Source organism: Sesamum indicum, linkage group LG6 (assembly GCF_026168435.1).
Source record: "Sesamum indicum cultivar Baizhima isolate 11 linkage group LG6, ASM2616843v1, whole genome shotgun sequence".
Lineage (NCBI taxonomy): Eukaryota > Viridiplantae > Streptophyta > Magnoliopsida > Lamiales > Pedaliaceae > Sesamum > Sesamum indicum.
The window spans coordinates 24,418,543-24,436,330 of NC_142662.1; the positions used below are offsets into that span (position 1 = coordinate 24,418,543).

Consider the following 17,788-nt stretch of genomic DNA (forward strand, 5'->3'; position numbering starts at 1 on the left):
ACTGCAGGAAAAGGCCCACGAGAGACAACAGCAGAGAGAAGCAAATGAAGGCACTAGGGCTGACCACTGCAAATCCAGCTCCGGCGTCGGGCCCCGGCGCAGGTGCCGGCGAAAAGCTGCTGTCCCTCGCTTGGACGGCGGTGGAAAGGAGGCAGAGCACCGCAACAACGGCGAAAAATGCGGCCTTGGAAATCCCCATCTGAGCCATTCGTTTGCTGCTAGTAACTTAAGAGAGAGATATCGCACGAGTGTGTGTGTGAGAGAGAGATGTATAGAGTCGGATGGATGAAAGGGGTGAGAGAAACGATCGTATTTATAGCCGTTGGGAAGAGGGGGTAAGTGGTAACGGTTGAATTCTGATACTAGCTTTTGATTTAATTTAGGCTGAAATTTTTCCTAACGTTCGAATAATAACATAGGAGAGGGCCCCACGTGAAAGAAGAATGGAGTAACGTTCAAATCAGATCGCATTTATTTGATATTTTCATTTAACTCAGCTCTCCTAGAAAAAATCTATAGATTATTTTGAGATATATCATGTACTGTTCTTCTTTATATATGTCCAAAATGATGTTTTACATTATAATTTTAATGTTAAAATTTTGTGGATTAAATGTCGTTAGGTATAATGTTCAAATTATAGACTTGTTATATTAAAGAAAAAAAGGGGAAAGAAAATTTCATTTTACCCTTTTGACGAAAAAGGTTAATAGTCTATCTCAATGCTCTAAGTATAATATAAATAAATATTTTTTAAATAACCCTAAAAAACTCTTATATTATTTTAGGCGAACATTAGTTACGAGATGCAAAATGAATTAATATATATGAACCAATTAAAATTGCTCTTGAAAAATTGTGTAGGAGTAATTTTATTCAGGATTGGATCAAAGGATTAGAATTAAATAATTTTAAAAGTTGCCGAATTAAAACTAAAATAGATAAATTTAAAAAATTAAAATTAATAACAGATAAACTTAAAATATTAATAAAATAATTTTCCCTAAAAAAAAATTACCACTCTCGTTTGTTTGTGGAAGAAGTGCCAAGAGACCAGGCGACAACCAAAAGGCTTGAAAAGAAATTTATATTTTATTTTATTAGAATGTATATGAACGTGAAGTGTGATTATATTTTTCTTAAAATAATATTTATTTTCGTTATATTTTCAAAGATTAATGCAAAATCCCTCTTATTGGGTTGATAACTCAACAAGTTGGGCCGAGTTATTGTAGGTTGAACAATAATTAATACTGGCCATGCCTCCATCCATCCATATTGCTAACTTTGCAATTCATCTTATTAAAGCTAATCAGTCCGAGTAAACAGGGCCTTAACATTTTTTTATGGACTAATATGTTATATGAATTATTTATTTACACACTGTTCGATTAGATTTGTTTACAATTTTCAAATAGAAAATATTCAACAAAGATAAAGTAGTAATTTTTAACCTGACTGATTAGGAATTATTTTTTATTTGACAAGATATTTTAAATTTTTTAAACAACGAGAAGATATTCAGTATTATACCAAACTCAAAGAGATAGCTGTAATTTAAGCTAATTAAGTATTTGTGTACTCCATGTCTCAATCATGACTAAGTTCAATGTTGAACTTTAAGTTGAGTAGTTCCTTATGAAATTAAAAACTGAACTAACTTTTGAATGTGAGACAAGAAACATAGTATACGTGATAACGTGTTACAATGTGAACTTATTTACAAACTATTACAATCTGATCTTCAATATGCTTTCCCTGAACTGATTCTGACAATCTGATGATGATGAGCATGCGAGTTCTCAATAATATGCAGTGAAAAGTGAGTGTAAATTCTTCAACACTGCTGTTCGAGAGTCAATTGTACAACATACAATTTACAAGAGCTGCCAACTTCTTGAAGCAGCTAAGCTTCTCCGGCTGGTCGTTGAATGTTCATCAACCCCTTCGTCAGCCAAATGGCGGTTTCTCTTGATGAGACGGCTTCTTCCCCAAATGGCTTCAGAACGCCTGCAAGTTCCTCAAGCCTTTCGCGCTTGAGAAGATGTGCGCACAGTTCAAGCAACGATTCCATGGCTTGCGCTTTCTGTTCGCCCAAAATTTCAGGTTCGTTGTTTTCGCTGTCACGGTTTGATATACTTGGTATTCTAGCCAAGCTTGACTTTTGAGTCTGCTCCTGCGAGGTCTTCTCTTTTGCTTTATTAGCTGACATATCATCTTCGACTGGCCAATTGATATATACACTCGTGTTCACCGTTTTATGTTGTCTTTCAGTATCACAAGTCTTGTTTGTGGCTGTTTCACTGGATTTGGGCTGTCGCTGAGCATGTTCTTTTTGTACCGCATCTTCATTCTGTTCGGTTAGCGTACTTGATCCAGACGATGATCCAGAGTTGATACTTTTGCCTTTATCAGGAGTATTGTTGTCGTCTCCAGTGTCTGTGCATGGTACTTGAACCCGACGGTCAACAAACTCCCTTGTTTCAGCACTGAATTTAGTAGTCTTGAGTGAAGTTGGCAAACTGTTTTTCCATGAAATTCGAGGAGGCATTTTCGCCTTTTTCTCCCCTTCTGTAGTATCATCTGACTCTTTTATCTGCACTTTCTTGTGAGGTTTGCTCTCCTTGGTATGTGAATACTTTTCAGGCAGCTGAATTCTTGGTGATTTGCACTTCGACTCCATCTCGGACTTCACCGGAAGAAAAACTGGAGGTAAGTTGCTGTACTGAGCGAGATACGGCTGTAAATGCGAATGCCTCAAGAGTTCTGCAGCCTATAATATTCCAAACAAGGCATCAGATTAAGTTATAATCTTCGAACGTACTTGATCAAAATATTCATGCTACTGACCGTAGGTCTGTGTTCGGGGCTTTTCCTAAGCATGCTTTTGATCAGTTGCTTCCTACAAAGTCGAAATCATACAAAGGTACTCAGTCTATTATGAAAGGGAAACCAACCACAACTGATGTTCGAATAAATACTCTGACACCCCTCATCACTGATGTATGTTTTCATTACATCATGCTCAAAAGGGGTTTCAGCGTAATTATTAAAATGATATGGTTGTTTCTGTAATTTTCCCTATATGAAAAGGAACGTTTCTGGATTCAGAGTAGTAGAAGTGTCCAATCACTCACAGTGAAGACGAATATACTGTGGGGAGAGGTGAAATGGTGGATCTGTTTATTTTGTTAATAAGTCCAGCCATATCCTGTTTAACCAACATGCCAAGATGTAACAAGCTGAGTTATTACGGTTAATTACAATTGAAGATCGTGATATAAGAGCTTCGTCTGGAACTTACTGGAGCCCTGAACGGGGGTAGATGGGCTGCTATTTCAAACATACAACAACCTGAGGAAACGGTAGAAGTTAAACATTGTTAAACATAGGACTAAATCATACACAAAGATCAAACAATGTGACATGTTGCTAGGTGTCCACCTAATGACCATATATCGGACTTGTAGCCGTAGGGTATATCTGCCAGAATTTCTGGACACATGTAGTTCGGAGTGCCCACAACCTAAAATATAACAAGATTTCTGAAATGTTTAAGATTTAGGATTCTTGTCAGCCAAAGAAAAAGTAACAATGAAAGAGAGAAGAAAGATGATTACTGATGAAGCAAGATCATCTTTGTTCAGCAGTTTTGCAAGCCCAAAATCACCTGCGAGTCTTTTATTAGACATGGAGAACGACAGAGCACCATATATTACAGACAGGCTTGCATCTTACCTAGTCTGATCTCATTCTCTTTTGTAAGGAAAATGTTTGAGCACTGCAGTCAAGATCACAAAAAGTCATTATAAGGTGAAGATACAGCACACGCCTGTTAGAAATTGCAAGGCCAAATTGAAACGTCTCTCAATGTACCTTAAGATCCCTATGAAGGACGCGGTTAGAGTGAAGGTAATCCAATGCTAAGAGCAGCTGAGTCAGCCATCTACAGATCCTCTGCAGAGAGAAATACATTGTTGATGGCTTATTTACGGGCAATGCTGTCAGTATGTCTTCTTACCTCTTCAGGGAAATGTATTCCTCTAGCTCTTTTGATTATATCTGCCCTGAGAGAACCGAGAAACATTATAGAGGTTAAAGTCTAAGGTAACTTAATCTTTGTTTTATTCGTTCTATTGGTCTAGATACGTCAAATGATAAAAAGAGTTTATGGAAACTTACATGTCTCCGCCTTCACAATAACTTGTCACGATGCATACATAGGAATCCTGATTCATCAGAACATACGTTTCCGTTAATTTGGGCATAAGCATGGATAATAGGATATTGCAAACGTGTTAGATGTGGTGGTCATTCAACAATAATGTAGGCCGGTTGACGTGTTTTTCGAAAGAAAACAATGTACCATAATCTATTACCTTCTCCACCCAAGCATCCTTGTACTTAACAATATATGGGTTGTTTAACGTTGCCATCAAAGCCATCTGCAAGAAGAATCATTTCAAATGTAATAACTTCAAACTGGAATAGACCTTGCTTAATTTTCCTGCTCACACAAAATTACTCCAGCTTTCTTTACTTTATGACAGACTGAGACAGGTAGGTGCTTTCTTAATGACTGAGCAAAACAGCCCAAGTACAAGTTGGTGAGACCACCAATGCCATGACATAAATTCCCTGTCTTTATGACACCTACTGAAGTTTAGATATATTACAAAAGAGTCCCGTAATTTTCTAAAAATTACATTACACTCGTAACTGTCATATTTTACGTTACAAATGATCCGGAAGAAATCTTTAATGTAGAACACGACCAGGTTTGTTGGGATAATTTTTCGAAATCGATAGATTTGTTTTAATATGGACAAACTTTGGTGGACGTCTACGTAATTATCCCTCGTCATAAATTGTTATAAATTTCAATCATGTTGAATAAAAGTTCCACCTAATAATGCCTAATCTAATTGTTTCCTCTGTAATCATGAGGGACTTAAGTCCCTAAAATAAATAAAGCATAATCATCACAGAATTGAAAGTGCAAAAATCCAAGAACCAGAAATTCTGCAACAACTGCCAAACAAGGAACAAAGAGTTGGTTTCTGGAGAGAGAGTGACCTCCTGATGTGCAGTCTTCTTGAACTTCTCTGTCTGCTTAGCCAGACGAATCTTCTTCAAGACATACCTACAAACGCAGACCAGTACAGCGTTATAAACATGAAAGAACAAGAACACAAGTTGTTTATAATGAAACGAGCCAACAATGATCATGCAAAGAAACAGGTTGTAAGAGAAGAGAATGCTGATCTCTCTACCTCTTCTTCTCAGTCTTGTGATGAACAAGAAAAGCAGCTCCAAACGCCCCTCTCCCAATCTGCTCCACAACCTCAAAATCCTCCATCTTTGATCTGATTTTGCTGCTTGTTGTGGCCTCCATTCTCCTCAGAAACAAGAGCAGTATTTATACCTGAAACTTGGAGCTATTTGCAACTCACACCCTCATTAACTTGAATTTATAGCCCAGTACTGAAAATTTCAAGAGAAGCAATGAAATCACAAGAAACGTCAAGAATGGAGCTTGGGGGGGTGGGTGGGGTGGGGGTGGGGGGGTGTATTAAATGCAAGAATCATGAAAGAACCATGGACAAGAGCTTAACATTGAATGCCACACGGATGTAATAATAATCACAACACTGAGTATAGATAATTAAGACAATGTTGCAAGAAAAAGGGTTTGGCAAGAAAGAATTCAAGAAAATTGTGGTGGGTTCAAATCAAGGAATAAAATGTGGAAGGAACCACATTGATATGAATTTTAATTGAAAAGGGAGGGAAGATTTGAGCCAAAAGCAAAGTACTCAAGAAGGGAAAAACAAAGGGACTTGTTACAGGGTGTGTTTGGGTTGATTTTAAATGGAAAAGGCAAACTTTGCTTGTATTTTCAGATTCCTGGGGACATAATTGCAATTGTTGTGGTTGGTCTGTCATTGTCCCTCCCATGAATTATATATAATCTTTCTTTTTTTATTTTTTGAATTTTGTGAGTGTTGAAGGGCAGAAGATTCATAGGCAGTGTCAATCAGCTGGTTGGTTTTCCGGCATCATGAATTATTTAATTATGTAAGTCTTGATATTGGGACATTTGGGATTTTATTAGATTTTTGTTTGACGTTCTTGTCCTTGGTTTGTCAAAGTTAAAAAGGCTGGAAAGTGGCCAACAGCTTAGGTTGAATTGTCCTAATAAATTTGGTCGATTTTCAATTAATTGGTTTCGACTTTTTAGATTGATTGTTATTATTTAATTAATCACTATCATTAAGGGATTAGCATAATTGATGGGTTCAAACTCTTTTGAGCACCTTTATATATTTTTATCAAAAGAAAGCTTACTTTTAGATCATTCTTTTTTAGTTATCGACAATTGTTATTTATCTGTCAAATGAGTTACACAATTAAATGCATTTTATTTGTTATTTATACACTACAAAAATTGGTTTTTTGTTAAATGCCTCCATAAATTTAAACGACTTCTTCAAAATATTATATTCTAATCTAACCAAACATGGTTTGAAATGTAACATCCTACTTGTTTACGAGACTAAAAATTTTTACCTTGGTTTTATGTTTTCGCTTTTTTCAAGAAAAGATAAAACATACTTAATGTTTGTTTTTGTGTATTTACACCTTATTTGTGTTTTTTTTTTTCAACTTTCTATATATAATATATATATACACTTATATATATAATATAAAAGAGACATGACTTGATAATAAACAGTGATTTTTGTCTCTAAAAAAATACAACATTAAACATATAATATTTATATATAAAATATGTATAAAAAAGATATGATTTGACAATGAACAATAATTTTTATCTTCCAAATCCCAACATCAAACCTGCACCACTTATTTTAAAATATTTTAAATTACCTCAAAACACAAATCCAAACATATCATCCCTTTTCAACACATACTTATTTATCTCTATTTTTTTTCTCTCTATCTCCAAAATACAAAACAAAACACTCAAACTACAAATCCAAACACTATGTTTATGTTTCGATTTGTATTTTGAGTTTTGGAGATAGGGAGAGAAAAATAGAGATAAGTAAGTGTGTATTGAAAATAGATGGAATGTTTAAATTGTGTTTTGAAGTAATTTAAAATATTTTAAAACAAGTGGTGTAGGTTTGATGTTGGAATTTGGGAGACAAAAATCATTGTTTATTGTCAAATCATATCTCTTATATATATATATATATATTTATATATATAATATTGTATGTTTAATGTTGTATTTTTAGGAGACAAAAATCACTGTTTATTATTAAATTATGTCTTTTTTATATTATAGAAAATTAAAAATAAAAACACATAGATAAGGTTTAAAAACACAAAAATAAATATTATATGTGTTTTTATCTTATATCGAAAAATACGAAAACATAAATCCAAACATTGTCTTAATTGCCTATTGAACTTTTTATTTTTGGTTCTTCCTATATGAATCATATATATCTTTATTTTTCTTTTCAAAATATTAATCTTAATTAGTTTAACCATATATTTGTATAATATTTTTTTGAGTACTTATCGTTATATTTTGATTCGCTTATCATTTCAGTCCGACCATAAATTTACCTTCTTCTATTTTGTACGAAGAATTTTCACTTTTAGTCCAAAAATATATTTTTATTCATAATTTCTATATTATATGGATAGAAATTTTTTTATTATACTTGAAAAATTAAATTATATTTTAAAATATTTATAGGACGGAACACTTATGATAAATAAACCTTATACATCCATAAAATACTTATAAAATTCAGGGCCAAATTAATTATCAGTAACAAGCCCAGGTGTCGATTAAAATATTTTACAAAGTACAAGGACCAATTTGATATTAACGAAAATTCGGGGACCAATAACTTTAACTCATGGGCGTGTAATGGCGGAATCGTGATTGAAGTATCTCCTCAGGGGCAAAACAGGAAATCCGGAAAGAACAAGGGGCGGAATGGAAATGCTGACAAATAAGAATCATCCACGACTTCACCTAATCAGGAAAGATTGTTCGTTGCGGAAAAAGTTACAAAAGAGAAAAGGTCTCTTCTTCTCTCTCTCCTCTCATACATAAGAAATAGAACAAAGAATTTCAATTAAAAAAAGCTGAATTATTCACCAAAAATAAATTTCATCCTTCTTAATTCAAAGCGATACGTTTCAAATTGATAAGCGTCTGCGGGCGAAACACGGAGACTCTCTCTCTCTTTCTTTGATCTCGTAGAATTCCACGGTGAGTTGCTTTTTCTTTTCTTTTTTTTTTCTTGATTTTTATTTTTGATTTGTGTCATGTGATTTTACGCCTCTGCTTTGAGCTTGGATGGCGGATCTGTCATCTAATGTCTATTTCATATCTGGGTTTTTATTTATTTTTTGAAAAATTAACATTATTGATGTTGATGCCAGATGAAGGTTTGTGTCTGTGTTTTGTTTTGCTATGTTTGATTTGTGGGCTTCGTGTTTCGACGTAATGATCTGTTTTAGTGTTTGATGTTTATCTTGATTCTTGTTTTGGATGTTGTGTTCAGCTTTTCTGTTTTTATTATTATTTTGATTCAACAAAAGATCTGTTTTTCCCCAATTAATTTTGCAAGTGAGGCTTTTATTTGTTTCGTTGTTTTTTGTGGTTGAGGGGTTGGTAATATGATTTTATACGTGAATCTGGTGGTGTTTCTATGTAATGAACTTGTATTTTTGACGTATTCAGGTTAAAATTTCAATCTTTTTAGTTTCTTTAATTTAAATCAGAGATCGTTTCTATTCAGTATTAGATCAATAGTAATTTACTGCAGCAAAACGATGTCTTGGTCAGTTTGTCTTTGCAACCAGTTCTTCTTTTATATTTTCTGAACCTTAAAGCTTTTCTGGGGTGGGATATAAATTTGTTGTGTGTGTGTGTGTGTGTGTGTGTGTGTGCCTATTGCTTAAATTTGCTTTATCTGTAAGGTTTCAATCTGCTCTACCATTAGGTGTTATTACACTATATTTATGTCATAGTTGATTTGTATAGCTTTTGAGACTATTTCGTTCGAATTGCTGAATCAACCATGGTTATCTCAGTATATCTTCTTAAACCTTAGTGTCCATTAGCTGCTTTGGTCCAATTTCTTGCTGTTCCGGACATCTTAAACTTGTCGTTAATGCTTAGTCTTTAGAAGAGGGTGGTGATGGAGTGAGTATCCTTCTTGCTACGTGGTTGATTTAATATACTTATCCATAATTTATTGAAGTAAAAGTCATCCTTTATTCTTTACTTTGTTCCTTCCTTGTTTATGCATATAAGAACGCAAAAGTAAATTGATGAATTATGATATAATTAGTTGTAATGGATTTTAGTGCAGCAAAAGTTACAAGATGGAGCATGATGAGACTGGGTGCCAACCTCCCCCAGAAGGTCCTATTTTGTGTGTTAACAACTGTGGTTTCTTTGGTAGTGCTGCAAACATGAACATGTGCTCCAAGTGTTACAAGGACCTGATACTGAAACAAGAACAAGCCAAACTTGCCGCATCATCAATCGAGAACATCGTCAATGGATCATCGAGTGGCAATGAGCAGGAATCTGTTGTTGCAGATGCTGCAATCATGCAAACTGATCTGGTTGAAGCGAAGGCAATATCTTTGCCGTCAATTAACACTTCTAGCTTTGCCGAGGCGGCTGAACCTAAGACAAAAGAAGGTCCAAACAGATGCAGCACCTGCAAGAAACGAGTTGGCCTGACTGGATTCAAATGCCGTTGTGGTTATCTTTTCTGTGGATCACATCGCTATTCTGACAAACACGACTGCCCCTTTGATTACCGCACTGCAGCTCGGGATGCTATAGCCAAAGCCAACCCAGTTGTTAAGGCAGAAAAGCTTGATAGAATCTAGAGACGGTGATCTAAAGCTTATGTGTTGGTTCTATGGCACTTGCAATTCTTCCGAGAGGCTGATTTCCAAGATGCTCTGCCTGTTGCATTACATATCCTGTTATCTATCAAGGCATAGCAGTTGAATCGCCTCGACGTAGAAGAATTTCAATGTCCATTGTGATTGGTCAGAAGTTTGCTTTCATATGTGCGGGTATGGTGGTAGTTTGTATGTGTTTCATGCTATTTCATCATATTGCTTCTATTTCTATATGGTGTTGGATGTCTGAGTGGCATGCGATCATCCTAGTCCAGACAAGGTGAAGGAACGCGTCCATGAAGACAGCTTGTAAATCACTATGTTTATTTGTCTAATAGCATGTCTCTACTTTCAGCAACTTGGGACATTGTTCTCTTGCTGTTATTACCTTAAAAGAATAACTCTACATGTTCTTCCCCGGTTGTCGGTTACTCATTTCTGCTTTATGTAGAATAGTTCTACATGTTCTTCATCGATTATGGGACGAAGAGAGACGGCCAAAATTTTAGATTATAATAGTGATTAAAGTAAAAGATATGTTTGTTTATACATATTTTTATTAAGAATATATTACTATTTTTTTTAGCTCAATCATTACCTGTTTTATATACATATAAAATAATTCAATCATTAATTTATAATCTAGTAATCTATTTCTTGTATAATGTTTTGATATGGCGTGACTAATAATTATAAATTAATAAATAATATAACTATTAATTTTGTTTAAATAAAAATATATTCTAGTTGACATTGCAAACATAAAAAACAATAAAATTATAATTCTTATTAAATAAAAAAATATATTGAGTTGACGTCAAAATTGTATAATACAAAATGATTAATTAATTCAAACATATTCTCATGTTCAGAATCTATTCAAATTTAAGAATCCACGTTTCTAGGTGAAAATTAAAATTGAAAACAAAAATCGAAGAGAGATTACTCTATTTAACTTATTTTTATTTATTTTATGTTAATACAAAATATAAAGTAAAACAATATTAATCCGTATCATGCAAAAACAATAAAAAAGAAAGAAAACAATAAAACAAACATTCTGATTTGTATAGACGATGCTGTATTGGGTGTAGTAGGAGAGGGATTGTAGGCGGAAGAGGAGCGGATGTAATTATGTCTGAACTACTCTGTGGAGTGGCTGTGTAATTTTACCTGTGCAAAAGAGAGGAATAACGCGCCGCCCGCTCTCTGCGCACTAAAGGAAGTCAACATCTCTGTAGTTTCGGTGGAAGGAAGGCCAAATCCGACTGCCCTTCATCTCGTGATCGCAGAAATTTAGGCGTCGTAGGTTATCCCATTGTTGGGATATACTGCAACCAAGGTGTTTGATATATTGCTCAGTGACAACCCTGATAAAAGGAATGAGCAAGAGGCCTCCACCTGATCCCGTGGCTGTTCTCAGAGGCCACCGCGCTTCAGTTACGGATGCTAGTTTCCATCCTACCAAGAATATCTTATTCACTGGCTCCACAGACGGTGAATTGCGCATATGGGATACCGTACAGCACAGGACCATTTCATCTTCATGGGTGCACAGCGCAGCTCATGGTATTATTAGCGTTGTTGCTGGTGGAGAGAATAGAGTTATTAGTCAAGGAAGGGATGGAACTATCAAGTATTGGGATATTGGAGAAGCAGGCTTGTCTAGAAGCCCGCTCATTACGATCAAAACAAATTCTTACCACTTTTGCAAGCTTTCATTGCTAAACAATCCCCATGCTGAAGTTGAGCCAACTGAAGTTGTCAAGAATCACCAAGAAAGTGAGCTTTCAGGTGGCAATATGAGTTCAACGGAGCTTGAAAGTGACAAGAAGGTGGAAGGGTCTATTTATGTTGCTGCAGCTGGCGAAGATTTGTCGGTGGTCGAACTTTGGGATGTTAATACTGGTGAAAAGCTTATAAAATTGCCTAATCACTCCATAAACTCTACCAAGGCAAGAGGAATGTGCATGGCAGTTAAAGCGTTTTTACCCCCTGAATCACATGGATATGTTAATGTTATGTCTGGTTATGAGGATGGATCCATGGTTTGGTGGGATATAAGGAATCCGGCCTCGCCAATGACTTGTGTAAAATTTCATTCAGAACCAGTTCTAAGCTTATCTTTTGACAATTTATGTGGAGGAGGGGTTTCTGGATCTGCTGATGAAAAAATTGTAATGTTTACCTTGGATCCATCAACGGGATCATGTTTGGTGAAGAAAGAAATTATTTTGGAGAGACCTGGCATAGGGGGAACTTCTATTCGGCCAGATGGTAAAATTTTTGCTACTGCCGGATGGGATCACAGGGTGAGGATATATGACTATCGCAAAGGAAATGCTTTGGCCATACTGAAGTATCATCACGCGACTTGTAATGCTGTCTCATTTTCCGATAATAGTAAACTGATGGCTTCATCTTCAGAAGATACTACTGTAGCACTATGGGAAATTTATCCTCCTAGAAACTGACTTGGGATACAAGTCAGTAAATTGATGTCCTGCATGTGACTCAATGAAACCAATTCACTGATGATCCTTTCTTCATTTTACATGAAAAAATGGAATCACATAATAAGGTTGTGTGGGTTTGTGCTACGTTACGTTACTTTCATCTCGTAGACTCTTATAAAAGCCTTCTGAATTGTTGCCACTAATTCTCAGAATTGCTTACTTTCATCTCTTACTGAATGTTCATAGAATTTGTTTACTCCCCCTTGCATCTCATATAAGTTGAATTAATTCTTAGAATTGCTTGCTCTCCATTGCATCTCTCACAGAAAGGCATTGTGGGATTATTTGAATTATTTCAGATTTGACATTAAATTTCTATGATATTGTCATTTTCGACTGAAATCGTATACTGGCTACCATTTTTGCCTCCGGTCACCTTTCCTAGAGCCGACATAATTTTTAGAACTCCTTGGAGATATTTGCTTTCATGAAAATTATAGCATTCTGGGTGGGAAAATATTTCATACATCTGATCTAGTCAGATAATGTCTTTAAATTTCAACTAATTTCTTTAGAGTTTATAGAAAGAAGAATCATCAGTAAATCATTCAGGACCCGTTGCCCAGAGAAAGATGAAAGGAAAGGAAAAAGGACGTTTAAGTATATATAGAGGAGAACCAACTGCAAGATTCCCCAACATGTATTGCTTGTTCCACCATGCTATCCTATTATTACAACCAGCTACCAAGTCCAGACAAGGTGTACAACATCAACCTCAGTGATCCATTCCTTTAAAAGGTTTGTGTTGATTTAGATACCATACTATAAGCAGAACTGGAAACTACAAAACTATTGAGGCACAAGTCAAACAAAGAGATCCAAATTAGACTGACATTCCCCTAGACTCAGCTTCAAGATACTTACAAATCCTCTCCATAACCTCTCTTCCCTTGGCACTATTATGCTGAAACTTCTCTGCACATTTCTGTTCTATCTTCTCTGCCATAGACGCCAGTGCTGACAGAGGCTTGATCCTTATGCTAGTTTCCTGCTTGCATATGGTCCATCCATTTGGATTATCTGGGTGGGGGTCATACCTAATCTTCTCTTCCACTTCAATGAATTTCTGGAGACTGATATTACGGGTTGCAAGTTGCATTGAGCGAGATTGTGCATCAACCATGGTTGATTCAACACAGTGGCACATATCCTGGCCAATGATTTTACGAAGAAACCATGGTCCTGGAGCATGAATGGTTATAGCTCGAGTAGTGTACAATTTTCCGGAACTAGGTTCAAGCTTGTGGCTTAAAGTATCAACCTCAAGGATGTGCGACAGAGTCCGTTTATTTTCAGGGTCAGCAAATTTGCGCCAAGATGCAGCGGTTACTCGTTCCCATGGGTGCTTGTAAGTGTGTTCTTGAGAATATGCTCTAACCATTCTGTTTTCAGTAAGCTCAGCCTGTAAACAAAAGAAAGATAGCAAGTCCAAATATAAGATGCAACCACTTTTCCCTACTGTAAAATATATTCACAGCAAAAGTGCACACCCGCAAACACACACACACAAGGTAAGAAATAATAGAAAATAAAGGAAGTTTACAGCAGAAACAACCATAAGGAAAATTGAGATACCAAAATAGTTGGCCCAACCTACACAACCATGAATCAACCTTCCACAAAACCGTTTCTTCCAGATTGCAGTTGCTCTTCATGTGAAGAAATATGGGCCATTGCCATTCTTAACTCATAGCAATCCAAATTGAAAGCAAGGATAACACATTGTGTATACACAAGTAGGCACACAATATCCAAGTACAATCTAGAAACTCAGGCACTCATGAACTTAAGTGATATTTACCCTAATTACAGCTTGGGATACAGGAAGCAGGGTAATGTACGGTTCACCAATAGAATCAATCAAAATTTAATTCTTCAAGGCAAAGCAATAGGAGAAACATTGTGCCAAACCTAAGACTTAAGAATAAAAGTCCAGTCCTTGGTCAAGGAATGTCCAATTACACCATAATTTAGCTTTGTCACATCCCCCTTAAACTATCGTTAAAGGTTAAACCTGAACCAAACCAATGCTATACTTAACTTGGTTTCTCCTTCTCCGAAAAACAAAAAAGAAATTATGACAGATTCACCCCTTAATCTATATAAAATATATACCACTACCTTTATGCTTTGATTCTGCAACTATTTTTGTGTTCTAATAGATGTTATTGGATTGATGTTGTCAAAGTGTGGTGCGAAGCTAAGGATAAACCATTCTCCCGAGTCCAGTCAAGAATATAGCTTGGAGCTCTATCTTGGAAACTAGGTGGATTTATGTGCAATACAAACAAAGTCGTCATGATAGTTGGGATACTTCCTGACTGAAACCCCTCACAAAGAGTTGAGAGAAAAATAGATTCCTAGAGAAGATACCATAAAAGGAAAAAACTTTACATATTAAGTAGGATTGGGAACCCAAGAACAAGATATCATTAGACTATTTATAGTTGAATCTAATGAATCATCTAACCAGTAAGTTTCGGCCAACGCAGGTTGATCTGACTATAGTTTTATTTCATGAGTAATAAAGGTAAAAAAAGTTTCTCTTGAGAAAAGTTCTCTCTGTTCCTCAATTGAAAAACATTTTTCCTTTTTACTCTCTTAGTTCTTGTTTACAACACTAGTTTTACTTTGAAAGTGGGTATTGCTATTGGAGGAGGAGCTAGGGGTAAAAGTTGGACAACGGTTCGTCCGGTACCCAGGTTAATTTCATTGGATGCTAATGATTCTCCGAAGGATTACTGAGAACACCACGGGCACCTTATTTGATGTAAGAATAGGACAACTTACCCTAGAGGACAAAGGAAGAGAAGGCAAAGAAAGCCTGAACGGACTGGTTGGCCTTTAGGCGATGAAAGAATAGGACAACTCACCCTAGAGGACAAAGGAAAAGGAGGCAAAGAAAGCCTGGATGGACTGGGTGGCCTTTGGAGCATTGCCCGCCCCATGAGACGAGCCAAGCAAGATGATTGCTACGCTCGGCTAAGGTGGTCCAGCAAGGTGCAACCTCGACTGACAATGCCGTTGACCATGCCAATGACCTCATCTTTGGGTCCTGCCAGAGCACCTCAGCCACTTGCAAAGGCCCATCTCTACCTACCATGTGTGCAGTCCAGTTTACCTCTAGATGCCTTTCTCAAATGCCAAATAAAACACCCGAGACTGTTGGCTATATGATAGCCTCATTGATAACGTAGGATAGCAATTACCCATGAAATTAAAATTATAACAAAACCAATTTCGATGGGACATACAGGCCAATCCAGCCTACTATAGCATAATGCCTATTCCCTAAATTCAACTATAAATACTCTAATAGTGTTCCATTATCATCTACTTTACATATAAAGTCTCTTTTCTTTGTTTGGCAGGCATCTTTTCCTAGAGCCATTTTTTACCTGAGCGTAGAATAGTTTTAGCCTGAAAAATCTCACCTATGCTAATAACCTGATGAGTTTGTTCATCATGTAAGTCGATCCACCTTGTTTCCAATCAAAATCTAGATTCGAGGATGTATCCCAACAGGACTCGGACGAAGAGTTTACTCCTTGACTTCATCAATCATGGATGATTCAGAACAAAAATTTCTTTTCCTAACTATGACCAATTAAAAAATAGCGCACATTATTCAATTATAGTTACCGGTTATATCAACAAATAATTTCCCAACATTATACATAGATCAGACATTGAACAAAGACATCTACAAACTAATTTCAGCTTTCCATAGACCTACGGCAATATAAATTCTAATTCAGAACTCTGCTGATAAAACTTTCATCTGTAGTAACAGAATGGGCGTTCCCAAGCGCTTCCGTCAAACATTTTTACAAGACTACTCGCATAAGAACAATTCATCAACAACCTCAATTCTACAGTAATAAAAAATGTACCACTTTAGCACCAGTAACCAACAGTGATCATCAAAATTCAGCTCAAATTTTCAATCCTTTTACAAGAAAGACGTAAACGCTTTGTCTACAGTATAATTACCTTGTTCGGCGAGCAGCCGGCGTCGGAAACTGCAGGAGAAGGCGGCTAGGGCTTAACAAGGAGTGAGAATTCTCACTCTCAACTCTGGATATGGAGACAAAATCTTGTCTGCTACTTCGGAAATGGAGTATTAGAATTTGATCTGTTGACCGTCTTTTTCAATGCTCTACAAATACAAAGTCATTTAATTCCTTATATACCAAATTATTGCATACCATAATTTACTATGAATTATTATTATCTAACAATACTTTCTATAATATAAAATATACTTTTAAATTAAGAAAAACATTTTAAATAAGAAATAAATTATTATGAAATAGAAGTAAACTTAATAAAAAAAGAAAAGTAGATTTTTTGCTTTTAATATTTGTACTAAATGTTTTCCAATACAATAAAACAATAAAACAATAACTCGGAACCCTCTCCTTCGTCGACCAACTCGTTGTCGGCTTGTACCGAATTTGTCCACCAAAAAATTGCAACTAAAATCTACCTTTTTTTTGGGTAAAAATTGAAAAATTTTAGTGTGAATTATGTAAAAATAAATAAATTATACATGTGAATTTATGGAACCATCATCAGAAAATAAATTCACATGCTATTTTCTGAATGAATGGGCCTTTGCAATTGGGATCTAAAGCCCATTAGGAATAGATCACTAGACTAATTCACTGTCTAGCCCAAGCCCTAGGCCCATTATTGATAGCAATCTGAAGACTACACATATTCTGGAAGCAATTCAAACTCTACCCAAAAGAAAAAAAACAAAAAAAAAGGAAAAAGGGATTCAGGAAGGAATTCAAATTCTGAAAAGTATTCAATAATTATTTGTGATTATTACACCGTCTATTATTAGGATGACTTAAAAACTACATTTAGTATTTTTTATATTTGTTCGAGAAATTATATCTACTATCCTTGAAGTATGTTTTCCAAACAAATATATCTATCCGTTAGTCAAAATTTATCGAATTTGTTAGATATATATTAACAAAAAAGATATAAAAAAAAATATATTTACCTCCAATTGACTTATTGCTGATTTAGTAGGTCAAATAAATATTTTATGACTAAATTACCCTTTTACGTCTTCACAAGTTAATGCATGTGAAGAGGTATGTTTTCATTGTTATAAGGGTAGTTTAGTTTGAAAATTATTTGACTTAATAAGTCAGTAATATGTGACGTCCATATGATTTTATATATAATTGAAAGACTAATTGATAATTATTAAAAAAATTAATAATAAATAATTATATGTTGAAATTGAAGTATATTAAAACTTGAATGGAGTAAATTGGAACTTATTATAATATTTGATAGCAAATTGTATTAATTAAGAAAATTAGAAAGGACAT

At 35.3% G+C, this 17,788-nt stretch overlaps 4 protein-coding genes across 7 annotated transcripts; 2 read left to right on the forward strand and 2 right to left on the reverse strand.

Moving 5' to 3' along the window:
- Positions 1–1,661: 1,661 nt before the first annotated feature.
- Positions 1,662–5,850, reverse strand: LOC105163562 (serine/threonine-protein kinase Nek6). Of its 3 annotated transcripts, none has more exons than XM_020694318.2 (14): positions 5,616–5,850; positions 5,274–5,484; positions 5,077–5,143; positions 4,380–4,445; positions 4,183–4,229; positions 4,022–4,067; positions 3,877–3,957; positions 3,739–3,781; positions 3,621–3,670; positions 3,445–3,526; positions 3,305–3,354; positions 3,138–3,211; positions 2,851–2,902; positions 1,662–2,773 (listed from the first exon to the last, which is right to left on the reverse strand). In XM_020694318.2, the coding sequence occupies exons 2-14, from the start codon at positions 5,393–5,395 to the stop codon at positions 1,907–1,909; spliced, it is 1,647 nt and encodes a 548-aa protein (XP_020549977.1). In that variant the 5' UTR covers positions 5,396–5,484; positions 5,616–5,850; the 3' UTR covers positions 1,662–1,906. The 3 variants fall into 3 exon arrangements, with proteins under 3 accessions (XP_020549977.1, XP_088737045.1, XP_011080267.1); XM_088880919.1 differs by having other exon boundaries at positions 5,598–5,850; XM_011081965.3 differs by having other exon boundaries at positions 5,274–5,850.
- Positions 5,851–8,026: 2,176 nt separating this feature from the next.
- Positions 8,027–10,336, forward strand: LOC105163560 (A20/AN1-like zinc finger family protein). 2 transcript variants are annotated; one of them, XM_011081964.3, is made up of 2 exons: positions 8,027–8,260; positions 9,369–10,336. In XM_011081964.3, the coding sequence occupies exon 2, from the start codon at positions 9,382–9,384 to the stop codon at positions 9,898–9,900; it is 519 nt and encodes a 172-aa protein (XP_011080266.1). In that variant the 5' UTR covers positions 8,027–8,260; positions 9,369–9,381; the 3' UTR covers positions 9,901–10,336. The 2 variants fall into 2 exon arrangements, with proteins under 2 accessions (XP_011080266.1, XP_011080265.1); XM_011081963.3 differs by having other exon boundaries at positions 8,029–8,260; positions 9,364–10,336.
- A 578-nt stretch (positions 10,337–10,914) lies between these two features.
- EMB2757 (Transducin/WD40 repeat-like superfamily protein) lies at positions 10,915–12,685 on the forward strand. The gene has a single exon (XM_011081962.3). It carries the CDS (start codon positions 11,301–11,303, stop codon positions 12,390–12,392), a length of 1,092 nt encoding a protein of 363 aa, XP_011080264.1. The 5' UTR covers positions 10,915–11,300; the 3' UTR covers positions 12,393–12,685.
- A 328-nt stretch (positions 12,686–13,013) lies between these two features.
- Positions 13,014–16,601, reverse strand: LOC105163558 (uncharacterized). The gene is made up of 2 exons (XM_011081961.2): positions 16,428–16,601; positions 13,014–13,836 (listed from the first exon to the last, which is right to left on the reverse strand). Exon 2 carries the CDS (start codon positions 13,813–13,815, stop codon positions 13,258–13,260), a length of 558 nt encoding a protein of 185 aa, XP_011080263.1. The 5' UTR covers positions 13,816–13,836; positions 16,428–16,601; the 3' UTR covers positions 13,014–13,257.
- Between the last annotated feature and the right edge of the window lie 1,187 nt (positions 16,602–17,788).

Bases quoted from the DNA above. Each gene is read 5' to 3' on its own strand.
- LOC105163562 (XM_020694318.2), bottom strand. From the start codon at position 5,395: ATGGAGGCCACAACAAGCAGCAAAATCAGATCAAAGATGGAGGATTTT. The intron at 5,144-5,273 runs GTAGAGAGATCA...CTGCGTTTGTAG, and splicing joins CACAAGACTGAGAAGAAGAG to GTATGTCTTGAAGAAGATTC. The intron at 2,774-2,850 runs GTCAGTAGCATG...GGAATATTATAG, and splicing joins GCCCCGAACACAGACCTACG to GCTGCAGAACTCTTGAGGCA.
- LOC105163560 (XM_011081964.3), top strand. From the start codon at position 9,382: ATGGAGCATGATGAGACTGGGTGCCAACCTCCCCCAGAAGGTCCTATT.
- EMB2757 (XM_011081962.3), top strand. From the start codon at position 11,301: ATGAGCAAGAGGCCTCCACCTGATCCCGTGGCTGTTCTCAGAGGCCAC.
- LOC105163558 (XM_011081961.2), bottom strand. From the start codon at position 13,815: ATGGTTAGAGCATATTCTCAAGAACACACTTACAAGCACCCATGGGAA.